This window comes from Pantherophis guttatus, chromosome 2 (assembly GCF_059756535.1).
Source record: "Pantherophis guttatus breed Tessera chromosome 2, ASM5975653v1, whole genome shotgun sequence".
Classification (NCBI taxonomy): Eukaryota; Metazoa; Chordata; class Lepidosauria; order Squamata; family Colubridae; genus Pantherophis; species Pantherophis guttatus.
Window position 1 is genome coordinate 206,104,922 of NC_142064.1, and position 25,944 is coordinate 206,130,865.

Consider the following 25,944-nt stretch of genomic DNA (forward strand, 5'->3'; position numbering starts at 1 on the left):
TCTTGATGGTATTTTTGAAAGAATGTCAGCAAGATCCATCTCCGCCAGTTCCATCTGGACCTCTCCCCCCACCCCGCCTTTCGAAAGAGAAAAAAATGTAACAGAGTTGCAAAAGAGGGAGGGACTTGGGGAAGGAGAGAAGAGACAGAACTTGTAGTCCAGATGTTTACTATCTCTGTTTAAGGAAACAAGTTATTATTTCAGAATAACTGCTATAATACACAAATTGACAATTTAGGTGTTTCAGAAATGGAAATAAAAATCCAGAATCATACATTCTTTTTTTAAGGGACGTGGTGGCTCAGTGGCTAAGATGCTGAGCTTGTCGATCGAAAGGTTGGCAGTTCAGTGGTTCGAATCCCTAGTGCCACATAACGGGCTGAGCTCCCGTTACTTGTCCCAGCTTCTGCCAACCTAGCAGTTCGAAAGCATGTAAAAAATGCAAGTAGAAAAATAGGGACCACCTTTGGTGGGAAGGTAACAGCGTTCCATGCGTCTTTGGCATTTAGTCATGCCGGCCACATCACCACAGAGACGTCTTCGGACAGCACTGGCTTTTCGGCTTTGAAACGGAGATGAACACTGCCCCCTAGAGTCGGGAACAATTAGCACATATGTGCGAGGGAAACCTTTACCTTTACATCCTTTTTTAGAAAAGAATTACAAAGTCAGCTTTGTGAAAACAACTCAGCTGTGTATATAGATTTAGTGATTTGTCAGTTTGAATTAATTTTGGCAGCCTGCCATATCTTTTTTTTTTTTTTTTTTGCACACTAACATACATTTTGATATGGAATATATTGCTAAGACCTGCTAGGCCAGTATATTGGGAAAATTGCCTTGAGTATGGTGAAATTTGTATTTTGTGGGGTGAACATAATTAGCTGCCTAAGTTTTTCATTTCAGAATACCCAAAATTCAGCATCGGCTTCTGCAGGATTTGGAATGACACAATCGTCTGCATCTCAACCTTTAGTGTTTGATGATGGGCAAAGCCAATCCAATGGCGTATTAGCTTCAGAGAAGGCACCTGTTGGATTTTCCTTTGGTAGTAACACTGGTCATGAAGTCCAGCAAGATTCAGATCCATCAAAGAACTTGTTTTTTCAGTGCATGTCCCAGAATCTTCCCTCCAGTAACTACTTCACAACTATGTCAGAAAATCTGACGGAAGAATCCTCAAATCAGGACTCATTAAAAAAAAGTCCAGAGAACCTGAGTTTGGGGATCTGCAAAAGTAAAGGCCTCACTGGAGAAATTAATCCTGGAACTCAGTTGGGCACTCCTCCAGAACGGAAGCTACCGCTGGAATCCATGCCTACCCTTACTCCGGCTTTTCCACGAAACCTCATGAGCACACGAACTCCTGATAATCATGAAAATCTCTTTTTACAACCTCCCAAATTGTCACGAGAAGAGCCCTCCAACCCTTTTCTGGCATTTGCAGAAAAATCAGAACTTAGCCCTTTCAGTAGCTTTGCATCTTCAGCTCAGCAGTCAGGAGCTTCTGCTTCTCCCTCTTCAGGCCTTGGTTCCAAGATTGCTTCTGGCTGGCCAGATTTGCACACCTCAACTGAATCTTCCGCTAAAAAGAAAAGCTTGTTTATAATGACAGATTCCTCCAAGACGCTGCCCAGTGTGCCTAGTGCAACTCTCTTTGCTGGTGTTCAGAGTTCATCTACTCTGGGGAATGGTCGTTCTAGTTCGCCAGTTGGCAGTCTGACACAGCCTATTGAAATGCCCACACTCTCCTCAAGTCCAACAGAAGAAAAGCCATCTGTTGGGCCTGGGCAACAGGACAATCCTTTAATGAAAACTTTCTCTAATGTGTTTGGCAGACATCCATGTGGCTTTTTCTCTCCACAGGCAGAGCTAGGACTAGAGAACAAACCCCCCTTTGAATCTGTAAAAAGGTTTTCTCTAGATGAGCGGAGCATGCCATCTAAACAGGATTCTGATTCTAGCACCAATAGTGACCTCTCGGATATGAGTGATTCTGAGGAGCAACTGCATACCAAAGCTTGTCTGAAGGGAATTCCAGAGCATTTGATTGGCAAACTGGGTCCCAATGACGAGCGGAATGCTGAACTACTCATGGGCAAGGGAAAGGGGAAACAAACCCCTAAGGGCAGGCCTCGCACCGCCCCCCTGAAAGGTGATGTTTTCTTTTTTTAAAGAATGGCAGAGTCTGGTAATTTGGGGAGGACAGATGATGGGCTACTTAGTTCAGTATTTATATACCTGCTATACTATCAATCACATGATACATAACAGATTTATGTGAGTCGTAATTGTTTTAGGTCATTTTGCAAGCTTTTTCAGTGAAGTGCATATGTATGTGTGTTATGCTATGTGTGCATGCATCTAAACTCACAAGATAGTAAAATTGAAAATTCTAAAAGAGTTGTAAGATACTAAATATCAGGAAAAATAAGTTGTGCAATGGTAGAAACCCAGCCCTAGAGTTTAGAATACCATCTAAAATAGATGATATTCGAGAGAAGAAATGTGACTTGGCTTTCATTTCAGATTCATGATACTTTTACCATAGTAAATCCTTTTTAGAAATTCAGACTAAAACAAGACTACTTTTGTTATTACAGATTTTATATTGGGTTTCATTTAAAAGAAATTTGGATAGCAAAACAAAATACTGGGAAATTGGAGGGCAGCATTACATAGGTACTAGAAAGGTGGTTGGAGAATTAACATAAAAAGAAATATTAATAAACCAGAGAGGTATTTTGTATAATCACAAAAATCTCTGTAGCTCTTTGTAGCAGTCTACAAATTATACTTGGGAATGGCTGACACCAGCATTTCTCCAACTAAGGCAATATATCTTATAGCATTTATCCTTACTGAACATGCCTACTTAACAAGCAAACATATACTATGTCCATTGAGATTCTCAGTCATTCAGGTCATGGTTGTCCCAAAGGTGCTTTTTCAAGAGGCAACTGGACTTTCTGGTTTTTCTTTGAAGACGTTTTGCTACTCATCCAAGAAGTCCTTTCTAGATCGGGACTCCTTACGCACGGTCACTCATGCCCTCGTCACCTCCCGTCTGGACTATTGTAACGCTCTCTACATGGGACTCCCCTTGAGGAGCACTCGGAGGCTCCAACTGGCACAGAGTGCGGCTGCGCGGGTGGTGACGGGAGCGACGTGGCGCTCCCATGTAACACCTCTCCTGTGCGAGCTGCACTGGCTCCCGGTGGTCTTCCGAGTGCGCTTCAAGGTTTGGTTATCACCTTTAGAGCACTCCATGGCTTAGGACCTGGTTATTTACGGGACCGCCTGCTACCACCAATAGCCTCCCACTGACAAGTACGCTCCCATAGAGAGGGGCTCCTCCGGGTGCCGTCGGCCAAACAATGTCGACTGGCGGCCCCCAGGGGGAGAGCCTTCTCTGTGGGGGCACCTACTATCTGGAACGAGCTCCCTCCGGAGATACGGAGGATCCCGGATCTGCGTACCTTCCGTCACGCGCTCAAGACTTTCTTACTTCATCAAGCTGGCCTGACCTAAGTCTTTCCCCTTTTTAAATGGAAATTTTAAATTTGGTTTTAAATTATTGTGGTTTTAAATTTGTTCAGCCAAATTATTTAATTCGTTTTATCTTATTTTAAATTTTGTATCTATATGTTTTATTCTATGGCTGTTCACCGCCCTGAGTCCTTCGGGTGTAGGGCGGTATATAAATTCAATAAAACTAAAACTAAACTAAACTAAGCTTCTTCATCTCTCATCCAAGAAGCTTCTTCTCAGAGCTGAAGAAGCCTTCTTGGATGAGAAGCGGAACCTCTTCAAAGAAAAACGAGAAAGTCCATTTTCCTCCTGAAAAAGCACCTTTGGGATATACCATGTCCCTGAGATCCTTTGGGTGTTGAAAACATTCGTTTAAATTACTCACATTTCCAACCTCAAAAATTGAAGAAATCTAATTACTGGGAAAAATACAGGTACAAGCTGAATAGGAAGTTAGAAGTGACTGCTAAAAAAATGTATCTATGTATACGGTGGCTCATATCTGATATATCTAAGCACTTATAATCTCTGTGATAGCTGTAGTGTGAAATATATTTCACATTACAGCTATCATTTAAATATCATTTAGTTCGAACAAAGGGTAAGTACAGTGCAGTGGTGAAATGTAAAATTTGTTACTACCGGTTCTTTGGGTGTGGCTTGATGGGAGAGGGTAATGTGACGGTGGGCGTGGCCAACCTTTTTTTTTTTTAACTTTTAAAAGCATTTTTTCTACAACCTTAAGAGGTTGCAGAAAAAAATGCCTTTAAAAGCCTCTGACGATCAGGCAACTCAGCTGGGATCGTCAGAGGCTTTTTAAGACATTTTTTCTACAACCTCTTCGGCCAAAGAGGTTGTAGAAAAAATGCTTTTAAAAGCCTCTGACAATCCCAGCTGAGCCGCGCGATCATCAGAGGCTTTTTTTTTTATTTTTACTTTTAAAAGCATTTTTTCGGCCGAAGAGGTTATAGGAAAAATGCTTTTAAAAGTAAGAAAAAAAAAGCTCTGATGATCGCGCTGCTCAGCTGGGCATGGGGGGTGGGCAGGGATTTTTGCTACTGGTTCTCCGAACCACCCGCCACCATCGCTACTGGATCGGGTGATCCGGTCCAAACCAGGAGCATTTCACCCCTGGTACAGTGGGAGAGTAGGGTTATACTACCATTTCTGCCGAAATATTAAACCTGTGCACTGATTGTATTGTACAAAAATCGGATAAGGCCTATTGCCTTATCAGCTCACAGCAAGTAGAACCCTGCTCCTATCTAGTAACAGCTCTACGTAAGTAAACATACATTTTACAGATTAAGTAAATACTTTTTGATATTGGCAAAAATGCTGTCTTGTAACCTGCTCGTAATAGATGCTTTGCTTTGTAGTTGGTCAGTCTGTACTGAAAGACATGAGTAAGGTGAGGAAGCTGAAGCAATCAGGGGAGCCCTTCCTCCAGGATGGCTCCTGCATCAATGTGGCTCCTCATCTGCACAAGTGCCGAGAATGCCGGTTGGAACGCTATCGAAAGTTCAAGGAACAGGAACAGGATGACTCTACTGTAGCCTGTCGGTTCTTTCACTTCCGCAGGTGATAAAGCTCTCTTGAGTTATTTGTACTCTCTCCTTTCTTTGTTAGCATTATCGTTCTGCAAGTAAGTACAGTAAGTAAGATCTCTTGATCTCACTTAGCTTCCACAGTTCTCTATAGTGCCAGAGAAATGCTACATGCATGGCTCAGACCAGTGCAACAGAATAATAATGAATATTAAAACGGTGTGGAAATATCTGACTGGCGGAGAAAACATCTGACTGGAGTTTATTAACACTGTAGCTGTCAGGGTTCCAAGTAAAGCCCCTAACAAAAAAAGACTCGGAGGCTAGAAGACTCCGAGACTCTGAGAAACCTTACTTAACTCTCTTGGATGTAAGCAGTCAAACTAGAAAAAAAAATTCTTAAAATGAAGGGCAGTATCACATGTGCAGAGTTCCACTCGTGTAACAGTTTTCCAATGCATTTTCAAAATTTCCAGGGACACTTTGGGACAGATTTGAGCATTAATCGACAGTAATATTTTCCTTATTTCAGTTGTTTAAATGTTTTGTAGTCCAAAAGCTACATGGGCTATTCTATAATATGCTGGTACTTTTAAACTGCAGATCTGCAGTATATCAAAGTAAACTATTAGTATGCATGCTATCATTTTGGGAAGATGATTTTCAAAAATTCCTGGGGATGGCTTCTAGAGGGAGAGGATGGATCACTGCATCCTTAAATGTAGACAGAACCACATTAAGAACCACTCGAGGATGAATTTACAGTGCCTGGATCCAACTTTCACCACCCAGGAGGCTGTGACTAATCAGGAGGAATGTAGATCTAATATGGGTAGTCCTCGATTTACAATTGTTCATTTAGTGACTGTTTGAAGCTACAAGGGCACTCAAATTTCCATGCCCTTGTGACCATCACAGCATCCCCAAAATTAAATGAGCAAAATTTGGGCGCTTGGCCACCAGCATGTATTTGCAACAGTCGCAGCACCCACTGAGTCATGCAATCGTCATTTGCTACCTTCCCAACTGGCTTTTGACAAGCAAAGTCAACCAGAGGAAGCCAGAATTGGTTTAAAAAATCACATGATTCACTTAATTGCAGTGATAACACTTAACAATCATGGCAAAAAAAAAAAAAAGGTGGTAAAATTTGTTGTGATTTACTTTATAACCACCTTGCTTAGCAACTGAAATTTTGGTCTCAATTGTGGTCGTGGTTGTAACTTGTAGAGAGTTTTGCATTAGTTCTGAGGGTTCTGTCCACTTCCTGGAGACCAGCAGGCTCAAACTCTTCCTAGATAACAATATAACTCATTGTCTTAGTCAACTCAGCAGTACATGTGTGCAGCTTATCCAAGCAATTTTGGTTGACAGATACCTAAACAATTCCTCACAGTAGCCCTTCAAATAATCTTGACTGATTCCCTCCCAAGGGGTTAAACAGTGCTATAGCATGGTAATTTTGCAAAATGCAACAAAAGTGGGAAAATATTACTGTTTTGCTTATAAGATTAGGCTCATATCCATGTTCAGTTAAGATTTGTTCTTTATTTTCCTTCCATAGCTTTCTAGGCTTGTCTTCTGCATCATCTCCAAAATTTGAAAACTAGGATTTTTTAAAAAAAGAATTTATAAATAATTTATCGATTTTGTTAATTTTGAATGATACCATAAAGAAAGCTTAGATTTCATTTTTCTGTTGAAGGGCAACTGATACCTGCAATTCTGTTTCAGGCTGATATTTACCAGGAAGGGGATATTGCGAGTGGAAGGATTCTTAAATCCCCAGCAAAGTGATTCTGATGCTATGAGCTTGTGGATCCCGTCAGCATCACCTGCAGAAGGGATTGATTTGGAGACCTCTAAATATATCCTGGCCAATGTTGGTGATCAGTTTTGTCAGCTAGTAATGTCTGAGAAAGAAGCAATGATGATGGTAGAACCACACCGTAAGTTCCTCTTTTCTTTTTTAACCTGTCTGTGAAATGTATAGAAATGGGAATAATCAAAAGGAAAAAAAATTCAAATCATTATTAATGATTTGCCTTTTTCTGCAAATTTTGTCCTCATGAAGTTTGAAGAGGGGCTGCCTCTTTTTCCCAAATGATTTTATTTGATGCGTGAAAACGGGATTTTATGCATTGCTTTTCATATGCTTTCTATTGAAGCTAGATTAACATTATATGGTTCTATGGAACAAGATAGGCATAATTTCCTTTATTTGCCTTGTGCTGATACAGTTTTTCTCAGCATGGTGCCTTCCAGATGTGTTGAACTTCAAGAGTTTGTTCCCAGTGTAAATCTTCAAAAATGTGACATATCCACTTCAAAATATGAAACAGGTTATCCTGAATCCAGTATATAGAAATGCACAAGGATATTTATACAAGCAGAAGAAATCTTTGGCCAAGAGGGCCCTTTTTACAGGTTCCTCTGGTGTATCAGTGGAACCTATTCCTGGATTGGGAGGTTCTTCGGATAGTCACTCATGGCTTGGTTACCTCAAAATTGGATTACTGTAATTTGCTACATTGTACATCAGGGGTGTCAAACTTGCAGCCCATGGGCCGGATGCATCACGCACTGGCCACGGCCACCCCCCGGTTTAGCGAAGGGAAAGTCGCAATACACATGACGATGTGACGTTGCGAGTTTGACACCTGTGCTGTATATGAAGCTGTTCTTGAAGACCATATGGAAACTACAGATGATCAAGAATGCAGTGGCAAAAGCAGATGTCATGTTAAGCTCATCCCCCACTGCTTTGTGAGTTGCACTGGTTACCAGTTGGCTTCCAGATGTAATTCAAGGTGCTAAGCCCTTCATAATATAGAGCCTGGATAGTTGAGTGACTGCTTGTCTCCAATTATGTCTTCCGTTCCATGAAGTCAGGCGGAATGGGCATGTCCTAGGTCCCGTCAGAGAAACGGTGTCACTTTGCAGGACCTAAGAAGTATGCCTTCTTTGTTGCCATGCCTACTCTCCAGAATGATATTCTCCCCAAGGATTCATATAGGTCTCACTTTAATGATATGCAGCCTTGGGATAGGTTTGTTGCCCCCTAAATCCCTATGATTTAGCGGTTTTCTAGTCAATTGCTATTTTTCCTATATATGGTTGTTTTTCATTTCCAAACTTGCAGAGGAGTTTAGCAGCCTCAAAATTGAATTAAATAAATCATAATACACTGTTTTGAAGGTATTTTCTAAAGTACTCTACATTTTTAAAATGACTGCTGTGAATAACCGGCCATCCTTTAATTGTTGGTTTTCTTCCTTGTAGAGAAAGTGGCCTGGAAGAGAGCTGTACGTGGTGTGAGAGAGATGTGTGATGTATGTGAAACAACCTTGTTCAATATTCACTGGGTATGTCGCAAATGTGGCTTCGGGGTTTGTTTGGACTGTTACCGTCTGAGAAAAAGCCGTCCACGTAGTGGTGAGTATTTAGAAACTGTCCAGGAATATTGTAAAACCTAAACAAATAGTCTGTATCTAGCAGGTTGTCTTTTGAGGAGATCAATTCATGATATGAGGAATGATGGATCTTTTCAGTATTTTGTACAGATCATGAAGAATTTCTAACTCCCATTTAGCAGCAGAAGGAACAAGAGATTTCTTTTGTCATTTTGATGTTAAGCTGTGAAGATGGAAGGATACTTGGAAGGAGATTCAGATTAGAAGTATATATGACTTCAAGTCTAGTCTGGAAAACAATCTCTTAGGCTGCAGTAATGAACACTCATTTTTTAATTCAAAAAATACAGGTAGTGCTTGACTTACAACCACAATTGAGCCTAAAATTTCTGTTGCTAAACAAGACAGTTGTTTAGTGAGTTTTGCCCCATTTTATGACCTTCCTTTACAACAGTTGTTAAGTAAATCCCTGCAATTGTTACATTAGAAACACAGTTATTAAGTGAATCTAGTTTCCCCATTGACTTTGCTTGTCAGAAGGTTGCAAATATCATCACATGACCCCAGGACATTGCAACTGGCATAAATGCATACCAGTTGCCAAGCGTCCAAATTTTGATAATGCAACTACAGGCATGCTGCAAAAATCATAAGTCACTTTTTTCAATGTGTTATAACTTTGAACGAAAACTAAATGAACAGTCAAGGACTATCTGTATATTATATGCAAAGTGATATTATTTCTGTTTACATGAAGTGAAAAATTAGAATATAGATACAGATTACTGAGATTAAGTAGGTTACCTTAGAGATATTTATTTGATATTATTTTGTGATGAAGAAATAGGTTGGAAGGTTGATTCTAAGCTTGTTTAGGTTTTAGTCTTATAAACCTGTTATGTTGGTACTGACCAGCAGGATATTAAACATTATAAATAATATATGCTATATGTGTAGTTAGCACCAATGCAGATTAGTACAAATTTTCTTACTATGAAGCTATCGCCCACTAAAATCAAAGGCTGGCTCTTGAAAAATTATTAACATACAGTACTTTGAAGCTACCAGAGCATAACATTTGGAAAAACTGGGTTGTTTTTTTTCCCTATTCCAGAAACAGAGGAGATGGGTGATGAAGAGGTTTTCTCATGGCTGAAGTGTGCAAAAGGGCAGTCGCATGAACCAGAGAATCTCATGCCAACACAAATCATTCCTGGCACAGGTAAAACTTTAATCATTAATGTTTTTCCATACCTGTTTTGTTTCTTTTATTCTGCTCTGAATATATTCTAGGTTTTTTAAAAAAATTTCACCTCTAAACCAGCTTAGAGGAGTTTTATAGAGTTATACTACAATAAAGAAATATATTATTCCACCAGAGAGAATTTTACTATTCAGCCCCAGAATGAGTTATCTGTTAATTTTTGAACTATCTAAGGTAGGCTTCTTGTTTTTTTAAAAAAACTTCACTACCTCGGCCCTACTTTGAACATAAATATTTATGCTTGCTTTTCAAGGCTTCCAGATTTTCTTACAGAGTATAATATTTCATGTTTTAACTTTCTAGCATTATATAATATTGGAGACATGGTTCATGCAGCACGTGGCAAATGGGGAATTAAAGCTAACTGTCCATGTATTAATCGGCAGAACAAATCTGTGTTGCGACCTGCTGTCACAAATGGGATTTCACAGGTATGTGAATTTTCAGTTTGACAGTAATTAGGACTTTCCTTAAAAGTATCCCAATGTGCATTATGCATAGTGGAATAAAGTTAGCATATCCATAGCAAGATATACAGTAAATAAATACCCTATACTAATTGGATCATATTATCTTTTGTAATTTTTTAGATCTCTTACAATGTAGTTGCTGGGAAGATACTCATATTTTACATATTTAATCTATTCTGAATGACATGGCAAAAGAAGTACAAAACTCTTTAAATTTTAAAATGATAATTTTCTGCTCTGGTGATCTTATCCAGTGTTTAGTTACAATAATTCTATCTTTACCTCTTTAAAAAACTTATAACCAAACCCACTAAAGCTACAACAAAATATGTATATAATATGGCGGACCTAATGATAAGCAACTTTTTTTTCACCATTATTACATTATATCTATATATCTATATATCTATATATAGGCTAATAGATGTAGAGAGGCAAGTTAGACTAGACCAAAGTCATGGTGACAGAAATGCTTCTGCTGTTTTAGATTGTGTCTGTCAACCTCTACTACCCCAACTAGATGACAGATTTTTGTTTCTCTTTGCAGCTATCATTTTCAGCTGAATTGCAAAGTGTAATTAGGTTTTAGCTCATACCATATGACTTGAAAATGTAGAAATTAAAGAACAAGTCATCCTGGAAAACATTAATGTACTTTATCTGTTTATTGGACAATAGGGACATAGTAAAGAAAATTATGAATATAATGCATTGGGGATAATATTGGCTAGGGAAATGATCAAATAAAGAATCTTGAATTCCGAAGAAAATGGTTCTGGCTACTGGATATTTTAATGGATGGGGCCTTAGTAGTTTTTTAAGACTTCCTTTTCATCCTGTATTTGTTTCTGTCGGTCACCAGTTACAGTCCCAAAGGTGCTTTTTTCAGGAGGCAACTGGACTTTCTTGTTTTTTTTCTTTTGAAGATGTTTCACTTCTCATCCAAGAAGCTTCTGCATCCTTTTAGAGGATCACTACTCAGGTGACCCTGAGGACACAGATAAATCTCCAAGTGCTTCAAGGACCCTCTATAAGGATGCAGATTACCAGCTGTCTGCAAGGAATATAAATCCTTCCATTCCCCACTATCCTATCAGAGCTGAAGAAGCTTCTTGGATGAGAAAGTCTGCAGACTTTCACCAGCTTTAGCCTGAAGTGACTGTTCTTTGAATATTCTTTAATCATATTAAAATATAGATCTAATTAGTAGATCATTAGATTAGTATCATCTAATTGTTAATTGTCAAATGATGTCAGTGAACTTGTAATCATGGTTTTCACAATATGGTAACAGCTATTGTGTTTTGAAATAGTTTTATTCTTACTCTAACTAGTATTGGTGTTGGCTTTTATTAATTGGTTCAGATATTTTTGACTCTTTGTGTGTGATCCTATGTCAGCAGCTGCCCAGTATGAATCCTGGTGTACCAGGTCCTGCAGGTGAAAGCACATTTTCCCGTGCCGCAGGGACAACTGAGAATGAGCCATTGGACACAAATGCTCCAAAATCTGAAACTGTAGAAGCCAAAGTAGAGGAGCCCATTAAAGCAGAGCCTGCGGCTACCAGCAACAGTGGGGAAATGAAGCCTAACAAATCACTGTGTCCAGAAGCAAGTCCTTCATCAGCATTACATTGGCTTGCAGATTTAGCAACTCAGAAGGCAAAAGAAGAAACAAAAGGTAAGCTGTTGATTAACTGAAAAAATTTAGTTAATGGCCCAGTGTCTATTGTGGCAAGGAGGACAATGATCTCAAAAACAGAGAGAGTCAAGGACATTTCCAAGTAAACTGTTTTTCGAGTCTCAAGTATTCTTTACCATTTTTTTTACCAAATGGTTAAAAAAAATCAAATTGGCATATCTAAAAGAGCAACTTTTTTTGTTCGCTTAGTGTTGACTTTGCTGTTTAAAGCAGAGTTTTTCTCTTATAATAATTTCTTTGGATTTCTTCGTATATATTGTGTGTGTGTTTAGCATAATTTTGGTATTCAGGCACTGTGTGTTCACTGTTTGAACATGTTATTCTGTATAATTTGCAGATAATGAGAAATTGTTGCTTTTCTATGACATGTTTGTCAATAATTAATTTCAAGGAAAAGGTAACTGGAATCTTCAGGCTAACTACTGATCTATCAGTCACCTCAACTTTAGTAGCAAAATATACTGCAGAAGAAAGGAGTATATTTTGCTACTAACAGGAGTATACTTTGCTACAATACTCCAAAAGATAGGCTCAAGATATGGAAAGGATCTTGACAGACTTTAACACTGGACCCTATCTAACAAAATAAAATCAAATGTAGAGAAAAAGTTTTACATTTAGGCAAGGAAAATCAAATGCACAAGTATAGAAGAGGTAGTACCTGGCTCAACAGTAGTAACTGTGAGAGGGATCTTGGAATCCTAGTGGACAATCACTTAAATATGAGCCAGCAATATGCTGTAGCTGCCAAAAAAGTCCTTGGCTACATTAATTTACATATTTAATATTAAATATGTAATCATACAGACTATTCAATTCAATTGAATTATGCAGTAATCCAATTAAGGTATTAGTTTTCTACTGATGTGCAGGCCACCCCAAAAACCAAGTGCTGTTCTGAATTCAAAAATCTAGATTGAAACAAAGCAAAGCTTGGATGGCTGCATTAACAGAAGAATAGAATCAAGATCACATGAAGTGTTAATACCACTTTATAATGCCTTGGTAAGACCACACTGGAATGTTGCATCCAGTTTTGGTCACCACAATATAAAAAGATATTGAGACTGTAGAAAGAGTGCAGAGAAGAGCAACAAAGATGATTAGGTGACACGAGGCTAAAACATTAAGAACAGTTGCAGGAACTGGGTATGTCTAGTTTAATGAAAAGAAGGACTAGGGGAGACAAGATAGCAGTGTTCCAATATCTCAAAGGCTGCTACAAAGAAGAGGGAGTCAAGCTATTCTCCAAAGCACCTGAAGGCAGGACAAGAAGCAATGGATGGAAACTAATCAAGAAGAGAATCAACCTATCATCCCTAAGGAGAAATTTCCTGACAGAACAATTAAACACTGGAATGAGTTGCCTCTAGAAGTTGTGAATGCTCCAACACTGGAAGTTTTTAAGAAGAGATTGGACAACCATTTGTCTAAAATGGTGTAGGATTTCCTGCTTGAGCAGGGGGTTGGATTAGGACCTCCAAGGTCCCTTCCAATTCTGATATTATGTTATATGCCTGATTTCATCAGTTACACAGAATGGCTTATTAATCAACAATTGTAATGTGTTAAAACTGCATTATGTTTGGTGAGACCTGAGATTGCCTGAAAACTTCAGATGTGAAGTGATTTCCTTGCTGAGCGATACAGTATAGTCTGTCTTACATGTAACCTGCTGCCTACCCAACCTATTTTCCTCTCCTTCCTCCCTCTCCGCCATCATCCCAATTTAGATCGCATATACAGTTATTAATGCTATTCTTGCATTTTTAATGAGTAATTGTAGTCAACCTCTATTATACTGCTATTAAAGTACTTCTGTTTTTAAAATTGTTCTTTCTTCTATATGCTGTCCTTTATTGTTTTTCAGAAGCAGGTTCTTTGAGATCAGTACTCAATAAAGAATCTCCATCGCCTTTTGGTTTGGATTCCTTTAACTCCAACACAAAAGCCTCACCTTTAACTCCAAAGCTTTTTAATAGTCTCTTGCTGGGTCCAGTTGCCTCAAGCAACAAGACAGAAGGTTCCAGTCTTCGTGATTTGCTTAACTCTGGACCTGGAAAGCTGCCTCAGACCTCACATGATGCAGGGATTCCTTTCCCTCCTGTTTTTTCTGGAGCTTCCACAGTAAGGAACACTTTTTCTTTAACTGTATAGTTAGGTAGATTAAAAAGTGGTTGTCTAATTTAAAGGAATGAGGTGTTAGAACTAGAAGACTTGATAATAGAAAAGTAGATGCAAGTGAGAATACCATGAAATAAAACAATGTGAGAGAATAAAATTAATTGAAATAGGCATTGGACCACAATGGATGGAACTCTATGAAATAGATGACTGCTAGAAGGGTTGCCATTCCTTCACCTTACCTCTGTCCATCCTCCAAAGCAGTCCCATTGGACCAGACAGGCCCATTTGAAGAGCATAGCTTGAATGCAGTAAGGTTTTGGCCCCGTCAACTCACAGAAACATAATGTATTGGGTATTTCTTTAAAGACATTGCACTGAGATTCATGACTGGCAGTCTTGCGGTATGGATATATTATATTTTAAGTCCATAGATCAGGGGTGTCAAACTCTATTGCATCGTGGGCTGGATCATGATGTATCACGATATTTTTTGCCTTTGCGGAGCCAGGGTGGGCATGGCAGTTTGACAAGCCTGCCATATATGATAAATACGTTTAACTTATAGGATAGTAAAACCTATTAGTACAATATTCATTTGTACTATTAGAGAATGTAATTAACATATCCAAGCATTTAGGGTTTTTCCTTTCTGCCAGCTGTTCATTTTTCTATAAGAGTTTATTTGGTTGAAAGATCCAAGCAAAGATATATTCCTTAATTTAGCAGAGTACTTAGGTTGTTATGTGAATTCTGTTTTCTAGGGGGCCAAGAGTAAAGCCAGTTTGCCAAACTTCCTTGATCATATAATTGCATCAGTAGTGGAAAATAAGAAAATGTCTGATGCTGCCAAGCGAGCAAGCAGTGTAGCTGATACGCCTAAAGAAGTAAAAGAAATGGTAATGGGTTTAAATGTGCTGGACCCACATACTTCTCATTCTTGGCTTTGTGATGGAAGACTTTTATGTCTTCATGACCCCAGCAACAAGAACAACTGGAAGATCTTCAGAGAATGTTGGAAACAAGGACAGGTAGATTTTTAAAAAGCCAGATCCTCTTTTATATTATAAAAATGTATATATTATTCTTAAGTCAAACTAATTGCTGTGAAAATACTGTTAACTAGGTAATACACAGTAAAGGCATAGAAATTTGAATCTGAACAGAATATAATATCTTAAAAAGTCAAGTCTTTGCTTAGAGTCAAACCATAATTAGAAAATGCCATATGCACAATGCCTGATAAACTGTCAGAAATTAGACTATTCAGAATACCTTGCAGTCAAGATACTGCATAGCTTTTCAAACTATAGTTTTCAAAATAGTTGAAAAACATGTAAAGTTAGTAATTTTACTTTTTAATTAAACTATGCAGATAAATATGTACTTTTGTTAACTGTACACTAAGCAGCAGTGGTTCTTAACATAAAATTTAACTGGCTTAGTTTTGTAAATATGCATAACTCTTCATTTGAGTCAAAAAAGAGTTATAAACATAAACTGAGCAGTTATGTTAACTGGTTTTTTTTATTATTATTATTACTTAAAGCTGTCCTTCATGATAATAGTTTTTCTTTTTCACTCTGTTGCAGTGAGGTGTGTTTTAACCGGCTTTGTTTCAATGACTTTTACTGGATTATTTCTATTATGTACATTTATTCATTTCCAGCTATCTTTTTAAGAAATCTTATATATTAGAATAATTCCTTATATATTTTATTTATCCTTCTGCAGCCTGTTCTAGTTTCTGGTGTTCATAAGAAACTGAAGCCTGAACTTTGGAAACCAGATGCATTTAGCCAAGAATTTGGAGATCAGGATGTAGATCTGGTCAATTGTAGAAATTGTGCCATAATCTCAGATGTTAAAGTGCGTGACTTCTGGGATGGATTTGAAATCATTTCTAGTAAGTGAAGTCTGATAGATGAGATCATGTTCTGACTTCCATTCTCTTTTGTGAATTCCTACACGTTGTGAAAAATGTGCTGACTTTCTCAGTTTAGCTTTTTTTAAAAAGTATATTTGCACAGAACAAATTATTGTACCAATAGAGTTTTCCTAAGCACTGTTTGTTAATTGTACATAATTTTTAATTATAATATTATGAAGATACGTTCTTCCACCTTACTTGCTCTTTTATGTTAATATCCTTCTTTACATTTTAGATGTTGAAAAAGTTGGTTTAATTTGTGGTAATTATTAGATTTTTTGTATAAGTATGTATTCAGTTTTTGTAGTATTTTGTCATTGGGTCCAATAACAAATCTTATACGCATTATATTTCTCACAATTCCCGCATAAAGATAATCACACTAATTTATGATTATTCAACAGAAGAATCAGACAATGTTTTCATCAACATCAGGCAGCATTTTGATGAACATATATCCTGCCATCATACGCTGTGCATTATACAAAATATTCTATCAAGTGCCCAAGAGCACTATAAAAGATTTGACTTGCCCAATATAAATTAATAAATGCTAAATTGTTTTGAATCTAACATTTTTCAGATTTGTTACTTCAGCTGTACAGTTGCAAATCTAAGTTGTCACTCTTGTACTTCATTTAAAAAAAGTGAGAACAGAACTCAAAAGCTATATTCCTCAACATTTTATTAAATTATGTAATGCAAAAATACAAAAGCAACTAGGAAAACACCATGGTGAGGAGAAGGGGAAAGAAAAGTGAGGGGGGAGGGGCTTGCATATTATTCTATAATTTAATAAAATGGTGAGGAATAAGCTGCATGTAATTACTTCTTTGCAGAACGACTAAGGGCAGACGATGGGCAGCCTATGGTACTGAAGTTAAAAGATTGGCCTCCAGGAGAGGATTTTAGGGATATGATGCCTACAAGGTAAGTTACTTCTGTTGGACGATTGAAGACAAAGTTTGCTTATTTGGATATTGTATTGTTAATTTTTTTATATGCTTGTGTCTAATATAATATTTGCCTATTTCAGGTTTGCAGATTTAATGGAGAATCTTCCGCTTCCAGAATATACTAAAAGAGATGGAAGACTGAATCTGGCATCTAGGTTGCCAAGTTACTTTGTGCGGCCTGATCTAGGCCCCAAAATGTACAATGCATATGGTGCGTGATTTAAAAGTTGTGCTTTGATGCCTATTAATAGTCCTAAAAGTGAAAATATTTGGAGTAAATATTTATTCATATGACTATGAATAAATAAGCAACAAAATTTGATAGACACATTTGTTTAGAATTTATTTTTTAAGATTAAAAATTAATGCAAAAATGAAAACATGCATACTAGTTAAAGAAATTTGTTAAGAATCCATAATTTTCAAATTGAAGTATGATGGCCTTGTGTACCAATTATTTTCTATATTAGATTGTGATATCTCTTCTAGTATCCAAAGAGCTGTTTCATCTGCCAAATTTTTACTGTGGTTTAGGTGTTTTGACAATGACATCATTAAATTATTCATGTCATTTACATACATTTATATAATTAGCATAACTGATACGGTATAAATAATACAATTGTTCCACACCGATTTCTTCATTCTTTTTGAGAATTGTTGAGATATTCAGCAATTTTTTTTCCAACATCACATTTCAGTGACATCAGTTTTTCTTCATTTAGCCTTTCACAACCATATACTGCAACAGGGAAAAGCAAACCAATATGTACACTTAGTATATCATCTCTGCAATTGAATTTTTGGCTACATCTGTCTTTGTCCTAAACATCTCTTTATTTTGTGGCTATTCTTGGAACTTTTAAGCCTAGGAAAGCAAAGCCTATTACTACTTTGGCTTCTTCTCTTCTTTGCATTGAATTAACACTAGTTGCTGCCATATCCTTAGTTGTTTTAATAATGAGAGCCCAACTAACTTCTGCACTTCTTCTTTCATCTTTAGTAAGAAATTTCTTATGTGTTCCTCTCCTCCATGACATACTTGAGATTATGAATGTTTCTTCCAGCAATTTTACTTCTAATTTCTTCTCAGCAATTTTAATCCCAACTTCTTCTCCAAGTTAAATATAAGGTGATAGTATAAAAAATGGTTCATTCTTTTCCAATTTTGAACTATTTATTTCCTTCATTTTCCTTTTCAACTGTTGCTTCTTTTCCCCATAGAAATTTTTCATTAGACAGGTGAGATGGCCCAGTACATCCATGTTTTACGGTCTATAAACATTTAAGATCTACATAATGAAAAGCCTTCATATAATCAATAAAGCAAAAATAGATATATTTTTGGAACTTACTTACCTTTTGCGTTATTTATTGGATGTTAGCAATATGATCTTAGATGCCCCTGGCTTTTCTGAATCAAGTTTGTACATCTGGTAGTTCTTGTTTCAAGTACGTTGAAATCTAAATTGCAAAGTCTTGAGCATTATCTTCCAAAGATAAGAAATATGTTCAATTATTCTGTAACTTGATCATTATCTAGGATTGTTCTTTTTGATATTTGGAATTTGAATCTACCTTTTCTAGTCCTTTGACTACTGTTATGTTTTCTGTACAGGCTTACAAAATATGTACTGTACCTCTTCAACTGAATCATCTGGTAAGATTTTAAATAGTTCTGCTGATATTTCACCAACTCCTGCAACTTTATTTTTAGCAATATTTTCTAGGACTCATCTACTTCCCAGAACATCTGACTCTAATTCAATGGTCATATATTTATACATGTCATTTTTGGGGACCTATTTTGTGTGCTTCTATCGTATATTTATACAATATCTTTTTGCCTTTTTGGTCATTTTTATATCATCTTTACACAGGAAAATCTCTTGATTTCTCTAATTTTCTTAATTCCTTGGGCCTTTCAGTTTGATTGTTAACCTCAATTTCTTTGTCTTGCTTATTAAAATATAACTCCTTGTCTCAATCAGCTGTTATTTGGAAATGTTTAGAATGGCCAATTTTCCTCTGTCTATATTAACTTCTGAGCTCTGCCTTTTTTCAGTTTTTTTTAGCATGTCAGATAGTTTGCTTTCTTTTGCTTTTGGGGATATTGTTGTTTGCTTCATCTTTAATAATGTCACAAATTTCAGTCTAGAATTCTCTATTTACCAGTGTTAATTCATTAAATGTATTCTTTACCTTTGTTATATCATGTGAAGAATTGCTGAGTTCTTGTTAATCTGATGGCTTTATTTGTTTTTCTTAAAGTTTAATTTTGCAAATAACTGTGATTTGCCCTGCAGTCAGTAGCAAATCTTGTTTTTGCTGACTAAATATAGAGTTTTCATCAATCTTTGCTTGCTGTGTATATAATCAATTTGTTTTTTGTGTTGCCATCTGGTGATGTCCATATATAGTGGTTGGAAGATTGTTGGGAGAGAGTGAGAGAGATTTGACAGCATTCCTTCCTGCTTCATTTCTTATTCTAAGACCATTTTTTTCCTTTATTCCAAAAGCTTTTTTTTACTTCCAGTGTTAATATTCCAGACTTCTATAATTAACATGAGATCTTTTTTTGGTGGTGTTGACAAGACAATGCAAGTTGGCCAAATAATTGTTCACTTTTCTCTGCATCAAGGATTGGAGTGTAGATTTGGATCAGTGTAGTTGGCTTGCTAATTTAATATTAATTGAAGTCTGCCATTTTTGGATTATATTCAAGCAGTGACATTCTTTGGTTAATAATGATAGCTATTTTATTTCTTCTATGATTTTCTTGTCAGCAGTAGAAGATTGTATGCACTCTAATGGGAAGTGATTCATTCCAGATCCATTTCATTTTGCACATTTCCAGAATATCAGTGTTCTGTCGTATTTCAGCTCTCATTGCATCAGGGTTCATGGCTCTGACATTCCACATTGCAGTGATATACATGTTTTCAGCTTCAAACTCCCCCCCCTTCCAGGCACATCAGCAGCTACATGTCATTTCTTGTAATTCATGTCATTTCTTGGCTATTGGGTGACTCTTGCATGAGTGCAGATTCCCCAAAGTTTAATTCATAGCATTATTTGGGATGCACAAGCCCCTTCAGCACTATAGGGAATGATCTATGAAGCAACAAGGACTTTTTATTCCATCATAGGGAATTTATCTGCTATACACAGATAAAAATACTAATACCAGTAGAATAAAGATTATTTGTCTGTTCCATTGTTCTTAGGACTAATAACGGCAGAAGACCGAAGAGTTGGTACAACTAATTTACATTTAGATGTATCAGATGCAGTTAATGTTATGGTGTATGTTGGAATTCCTATTGGGGATGGTGCCCATGATGATGGTAAGCTTTCTTCCAAGCTGATTTTTTTTTCCAGGGAATAACTTGAAATTCTGTTTGTTTTATTTTTGTTTGTTCCTTTGTTGCTCTTTCTGCTTATAATACTTGTGAACAAAAATCATAAGAGGAGCAATGGGAGAAACAAACAACTATCTAGTCATGAGTGAATTTTTAGTTTTGTATAGGTATATCAACTTGTCTTTAAGCAATGCCCCCCGTTGATAACCTGTCCAGGCATCATGAGGAACATTATGAAAAGTAAAATGTGTCTTTGCAGCACTAACTGAGCAAGGTAACACATGAACAGAATGCCCTAACCATACATATATCGCCTGAACAAGAATGGCTTTGTGAGTTTTTCCTGGGGTAGATAGCCAGGCATGCTCTTGAGTTTATAAAAAATACATTCTCTTAAGACAACTAAATTGTATATGAGGTAATTGGTGTTCTGTTATCAGAAGGAAATACAGTTACAGATTCCCTGGCACTCGCTTATAGTATGATGATTTATACCAAAATTGCTTGCACATTGTAGTAAAAAAGCTATATATATATTATTGAATTGGATTTCAGAGGTGTTAAAAACCATAGATGAAGGGGATGCCGATGATGTTACAAAACAGCGAATCCATGAAGCAAAGGAGAAGCCAGGGGCACTGTGGCACATTTATGCTGCTAAGGATGCTGAAAAAATCAGGGAGCTTCTTCGGAAGGTAAGGAATTTCACATAGAGAATTTACCACAGGTTTTGCTTTTCCAAATAATTTATTTTAAACTTCTGAGATTTACCTAATTCTTAAATTTATCTTTATAAAACTAATATTGGCATCTGGTCATACATTCAGCAATTTTAGTTGTGAAAATTGGATTCCCCCCCCCCCCACCATTGCCATAGAACTGTTTAAACAAGGCCAATATTCCAGTAATGAAATAATTTGCAAGTAGGAGGTGATCCTTCAGCTATCCAGTAGATCTAGAATAATTTAATCCGAATACATTTGCACTAGGTTGGTGAAGAACAGGGGCAAGAAAATCCTCCTGATCATGATCCAATCCATGACCAAAGCTGGTATCTGGACCAGATCCTTCGTAAGCGTCTGTACGAGGAATATGGAGTGCAAGGTTGGGCAATCGTGCAGTTCCTGGGAGATGCTGTATTTATTCCTGCAGGGGCTCCACATCAGGTGAGTGGGTTTTTAAAAAATTACACCTGTAGCACCTTCATGAGCATGTGAACAAAATTTGGCACTTGGCAACCCATCCACATTTATCTCCTCTCCTTCTCTACTGTTTTGACTGCCCTGCATTCACCTCCAGTGCCTCTCCTGCCATCCCTACGGCTCCAGCTGACCTTGGTTTGTCTTCTGCTGCTGCTGGCCTGAGATCCATATACCAGAGACAAGGGTACAGTCCACTCCAAGCACAGTGGAAACTCATTTGCAGAAGGGAGTTGTAAGGCTAACTCTGACAAAAGGCAGCGGGATGGGCCAGCAGAGCAGGCATGGCAGAGGTGCAGATGAGCAGCTCCCTGGGCAAAGGTGGCAGCTATTGACATTGTGCAAGTCCTTGCAAAGCCTTGCCACCTTGTCTGACAGTTACCCCTTCACTCAGGGAGCTGCCCCCTTACTTCTTCTGCCAGTTTAGCCCCGGGAGCTCTGTTTGGCAGACAGATCCCCACCACCCTGCCACGTTCACCGTACGTGTCCTGGGATCACCCTCATGTCTGGCACCTGGATCACAAGCCAGCAATAAGAAGACAGTGAATGTCAACAGAGGGTGGCAGGGAAGGTGGTAGCAGTAGAGTACATGCAGTCGAGAGGACAGAAATAGATAGGGGTGAGAGACAGATGGGGAAATTGAAGCAGAAGTGAGGGCAGTGAACTTCATCTGCTGAAGGGAGCATATCAGGCCTGGCTGGGGAGGACGCAGCAGGATGGCAGGAAAAGCGTGAAGTGCTTACCTAATGACAGCATAGTCCTCATCTAATATCCACAATCAGGACTACTGGAACCGCCATCACTAATCCACACAATCACTTGATGTTTTGCCTAAGGACTGCTTTGCTTAACTATGGAAATTCTGGTCCCAATTAGTATTAAGAGAGAACTATTTGTATCCAGTAATTAATACATAGTTCTTGATTTATTCATTCAGCGACTGTTCAAAGTTAGGATAATGAACAGAGGGTCTTTATGACTTGTGACTGAAGTTATGGACATTGTAGCACCCATGTATGTAATTGAAATCTGAGTGCTTGGCAACCTGACCTTCCCCAGAAAGTCACTGGAAGCTAGCACAGAAGGCTGCAAGCTGGGCTGGTGGAAAAAGGTCTGTGCTGAAATCCAAGTAGGATTTTCAGCAATGGAGGATTTTTAGCCCCAGAGTGGAGAGGTAACTATCAATTCTCGACATTGCTTAACAAGCACAACCAGAAGTTACAGGATTGCAGTAATTGAGCAAAGTGGCTACACTTCTCGCTTAACAATTGTTTTGTTCAACAACTGAGATTCTGTCCCAATTGTGATTGTAAATCTAAGACTGTAATAAGTTCTTTTAATAGATTTTTTTCATGAGTATCATAAATTGTCCATGAGAACTGCTAAATTTGTCTATTTAGATTTCTTATACCAAATGTAGTGGTCAATATGTTGAATTCTTAGCGTTATGGGGTTGTACACTACCCTAATTGTTTTTGTTTATTCAGGTTCATAATTTGTATAGCTGCATTAAAGTGGCAGAAGATTTTGTATCTCCAGAACATGTGAAACACTGCTTCCGTCTGACTCAAGAATTCAGGCACCTATCTAATACTCACACAAACCATGAGGATAAACTGCAGGTAAATATTTGCAAATCATCTGGTAAAACCTCTGATGAATATCATATTTGTAAGAAGGGAGGAATACCATTTACAAAAAATAAATTGTACTACTTAAATTTTTTATAGAAAAAGGAGGTATTTTATGGCCATATTAACTAAATGAAATTCTAAGACATAGTTATATCAGTTTCAGATTTATTTCAGACTAGTTTATACAATATGTTGGCTTCTCATAATAGTCTCTCTGATTAAAAGTTAAAGGTTCTACACAGAGATTATTGAGAATATTGGAGACAGTAGTATTGAGAGTATTGCACAGAGTATTGGAGACTTAAAAATGCAATATTGTTGGATCTTCACATATCCTATATTTATTTACATTAGTTATAGGGAAGAAACGCCTATCCATCCTTAGTTCCCTTAAGATAGACACAATAGAAACTGTTTAGAGATTTGATGTTTGCAAGCTGAATGGAGTTGCAAAATCTTATTCAGAAGTGCCAGGGGTTAAAGGTTTATTAGATTTCCTAATTAAGAATGAGTACAAGAATTTTTGAGAGTTACTTTTTTAAAAATTACATTAGTATTGTATTGTTGTTGAACATCACAATTCCATGTATATGTATATAGAAATTAAAGTAATTCTACTTGTTTAGCATGCCTTTTATAAAGATCTTAGCATATGCAGAATATTATCAACAAATTACTTATGAATATTAATGAGGAAATCAGCTAATCATTTGTTCATAAGCTTTCTACTGATAGCTCCATCACTTTAGTGGATGTTCTTTCTTTATACATGTTCAGACTTTATAGGCAATTGATAAAGAACTCTGATAATTAGTAATGGGACAGATGGAAACACTTCTTTATGGTCTTATTCTTCATTACATTCATTCATTCATTACATTCTCTTTGCAGGTGAAGAACATTATCTACCATGCAGTCAAAGATGCTGTTGGCACACTGAAAGCTCATGAATCCAAACTGGCTAGATCTTAGGAACGGATGATTCCAACCCCTCCCTCCCCCGGAGTTGTTTTGTTTTGTTTTTTTGCTCACAGTATAGAAAGGGGATGCACGTGGCTGCCTCTGAAGGACTCTGAAACCTCTCACTAAGAGATGCCATGGCATTCATTACACTCTCCAGCCACTGCCTATATGCTGCCTCAGTCTTGAATATCTAATAGATGGTCACAATAATATACAGAATTCCTGAAGAATGAAGGGTGCTGAGTCCCTTTCTGGTGGCCTTTTGCAAATTGAAATTGTATGGAAACCAGGTGGTATTCCTGCATATGATGAATAGAAAAATGTGTGACTCTTTTTTCATACCTAATTAGTCTTTCCAGTAAGTTAGGAAGAATGATGCAAGGTTGGACATTTTATTGAAGACCTAAATAGCTAGCTCTGAATGATTATACACGCCAGCATCCTGGCTGCAAGAACACGAACACGAGATCTCCTGTCTCTGACATAGCTAAGGAAAAAAGAAATTGTTCTTCATGCTCCCTTTAAGAGTTCTTTATACACTGTAGAAATGCAGAAACACAGAGAGAAACCACTGATTTTCCCAGAGGGCTCCAGGATTTTTTAAAAAAATGTGTATTTAGTGAAAAACTAGGTTTGTAGTGAAACAGTATTTCATGAAAGTAGATATTTTTAGAATTTGAAATACCACAACAGTTCCTGGACTACAAGGAAAGGCACATTGTGTTTAGTCTTCCTTTCAATAAAACTTTTCCAGAAATTATTCTTAGAAATAATTCCCAATAGCACAATTGGCCTGAGGAGAGCTAAAAATAATTTTACTTCCAATACAAAGATATAAAGGGGGGAAAAGAACTTTTATGTTTGGAGGTGTTGTACATCTCTCCCTAAACTGGTAAATACCAGTTGTCAGTTTTAGATTGGGACTACTGCTTCCCAAAAATAATTTTCAATATCAGCTTTGTCCAGAAATATTTTCAGTAAAATGTTCCTGCTTGATAGAGTTGTATTCAGAATTGTCACCATTGAACTGATGGATTCCATTGTTTTACTGTTCATTGGGACTGTATCTACCTTCTATCCAGCTGTACTGTAGTGCCACCTGCAGGCCTGTTAATATGTTCACGGTTATTTCATTTTTTAAAAAATAAAAGTCATTTACTGTAGACTTGTCTTTGACCTATATTGTACCTATACTGGAAGTTTATGGGGAGATATAGAAGTAGGAAATGAAAGCATATCTGTCTCCCCTCACTTCCAAGCTTTTGAACAGGTATTTTTTTCTTTTCTATTCTCTTTCTATCCCTCAAATCCCTGTGAGCTACATACATACTTGCTTTTGAGAAAGGCAACTCTGAAGTCTGGTGCATTATTTTCCTTCCAAGTCCCTCGTAATCAGAAATCCTTTTTAGGGAGCAGGCAAACCTGCAACTTGATTGAAATAGTCAGGTACTCAAGCCTTGTTTGTATTTCTGTGGACATCTTCCACTGTACCACATCACACTTGACTCAAAATGCTATCAAAATCTCAATAAATGGTAAAAGCTGTTCACAGAGCTCAGGAAAAAAACAAGGACGCAAAAAAGTTACATGTTTGCATCTATTTATAGCACTGTTTCATATTTGTACTTTCTTTGCATAATTTATTTGAAGTGCAAATTTGGTTTAAAGCCTCCCGAAAGTATTCTGCATCTAATTGTAGCTGGAATTCTTTAAATTTGTGAAATTGGTAACTTTCATGATATCTTCCTATGTCTCAGGCTTGAAGGCTGATATAGCCATATCCAGATTTCAGTGCTTTTCTTTCTTTAAATGCTTTTTTTCCCTCACGAATTCCAGCTTTCTCAAGACAT

General features: G+C 37.3%; 1 protein-coding gene across 4 annotated transcripts in view; it reads left to right on the forward strand.

Moving 5' to 3' along the window:
* The window catches only part of KDM3B (lysine demethylase 3B), a 48,210-nt gene extending 22,953 nt beyond the window's left edge, over positions 1-25,257 (forward strand). The window contains exons 8-25 of one of the 4 annotated variants that reach the window (XM_060688452.2): positions 907-2,155; positions 4,911-5,112; positions 6,813-7,027; positions 8,361-8,513; positions 9,606-9,713; positions 10,059-10,186; positions 11,629-11,905; positions 13,797-14,053; positions 14,815-15,081; positions 15,785-15,956; positions 16,820-16,910; positions 17,017-17,147; positions 18,555-18,596; positions 20,164-20,283; positions 20,854-20,993; positions 21,288-21,464; positions 22,985-23,119; positions 24,023-25,257. In XM_060688452.2, coding sequence (XP_060544435.2) covers positions 907-2,155; positions 4,911-5,112; positions 6,813-7,027; positions 8,361-8,513; positions 9,606-9,713; positions 10,059-10,186; positions 11,629-11,905; positions 13,797-14,053; positions 14,815-15,081; positions 15,785-15,956; positions 16,820-16,910; positions 17,017-17,147; positions 18,555-18,596; positions 20,164-20,283; positions 20,854-20,993; positions 21,288-21,464; positions 22,985-23,119; positions 24,023-24,103 — 3,945 coding nt within the window. In that variant the 3' untranslated portion in view covers positions 24,104-25,257. Of the gene's footprint in view, positions 1-906; positions 2,156-4,910; positions 5,113-6,812; positions 7,028-8,360; positions 8,514-9,605; positions 9,714-10,058; positions 10,187-11,625; positions 11,906-13,796; positions 14,054-14,814; positions 15,082-15,784; positions 15,957-16,819; positions 16,911-17,016; positions 17,148-18,554; positions 18,597-20,163; positions 20,284-20,853; positions 20,994-21,287; positions 21,465-22,984; positions 23,120-24,022 lie in introns of all 4 variants that reach the window. The other 3 variants (XM_060688450.2, XM_060688453.2, XM_060688454.2) reach the window with 3 other exon arrangements.
* Positions 25,258-25,944: the final 687 nt, after the last annotated feature.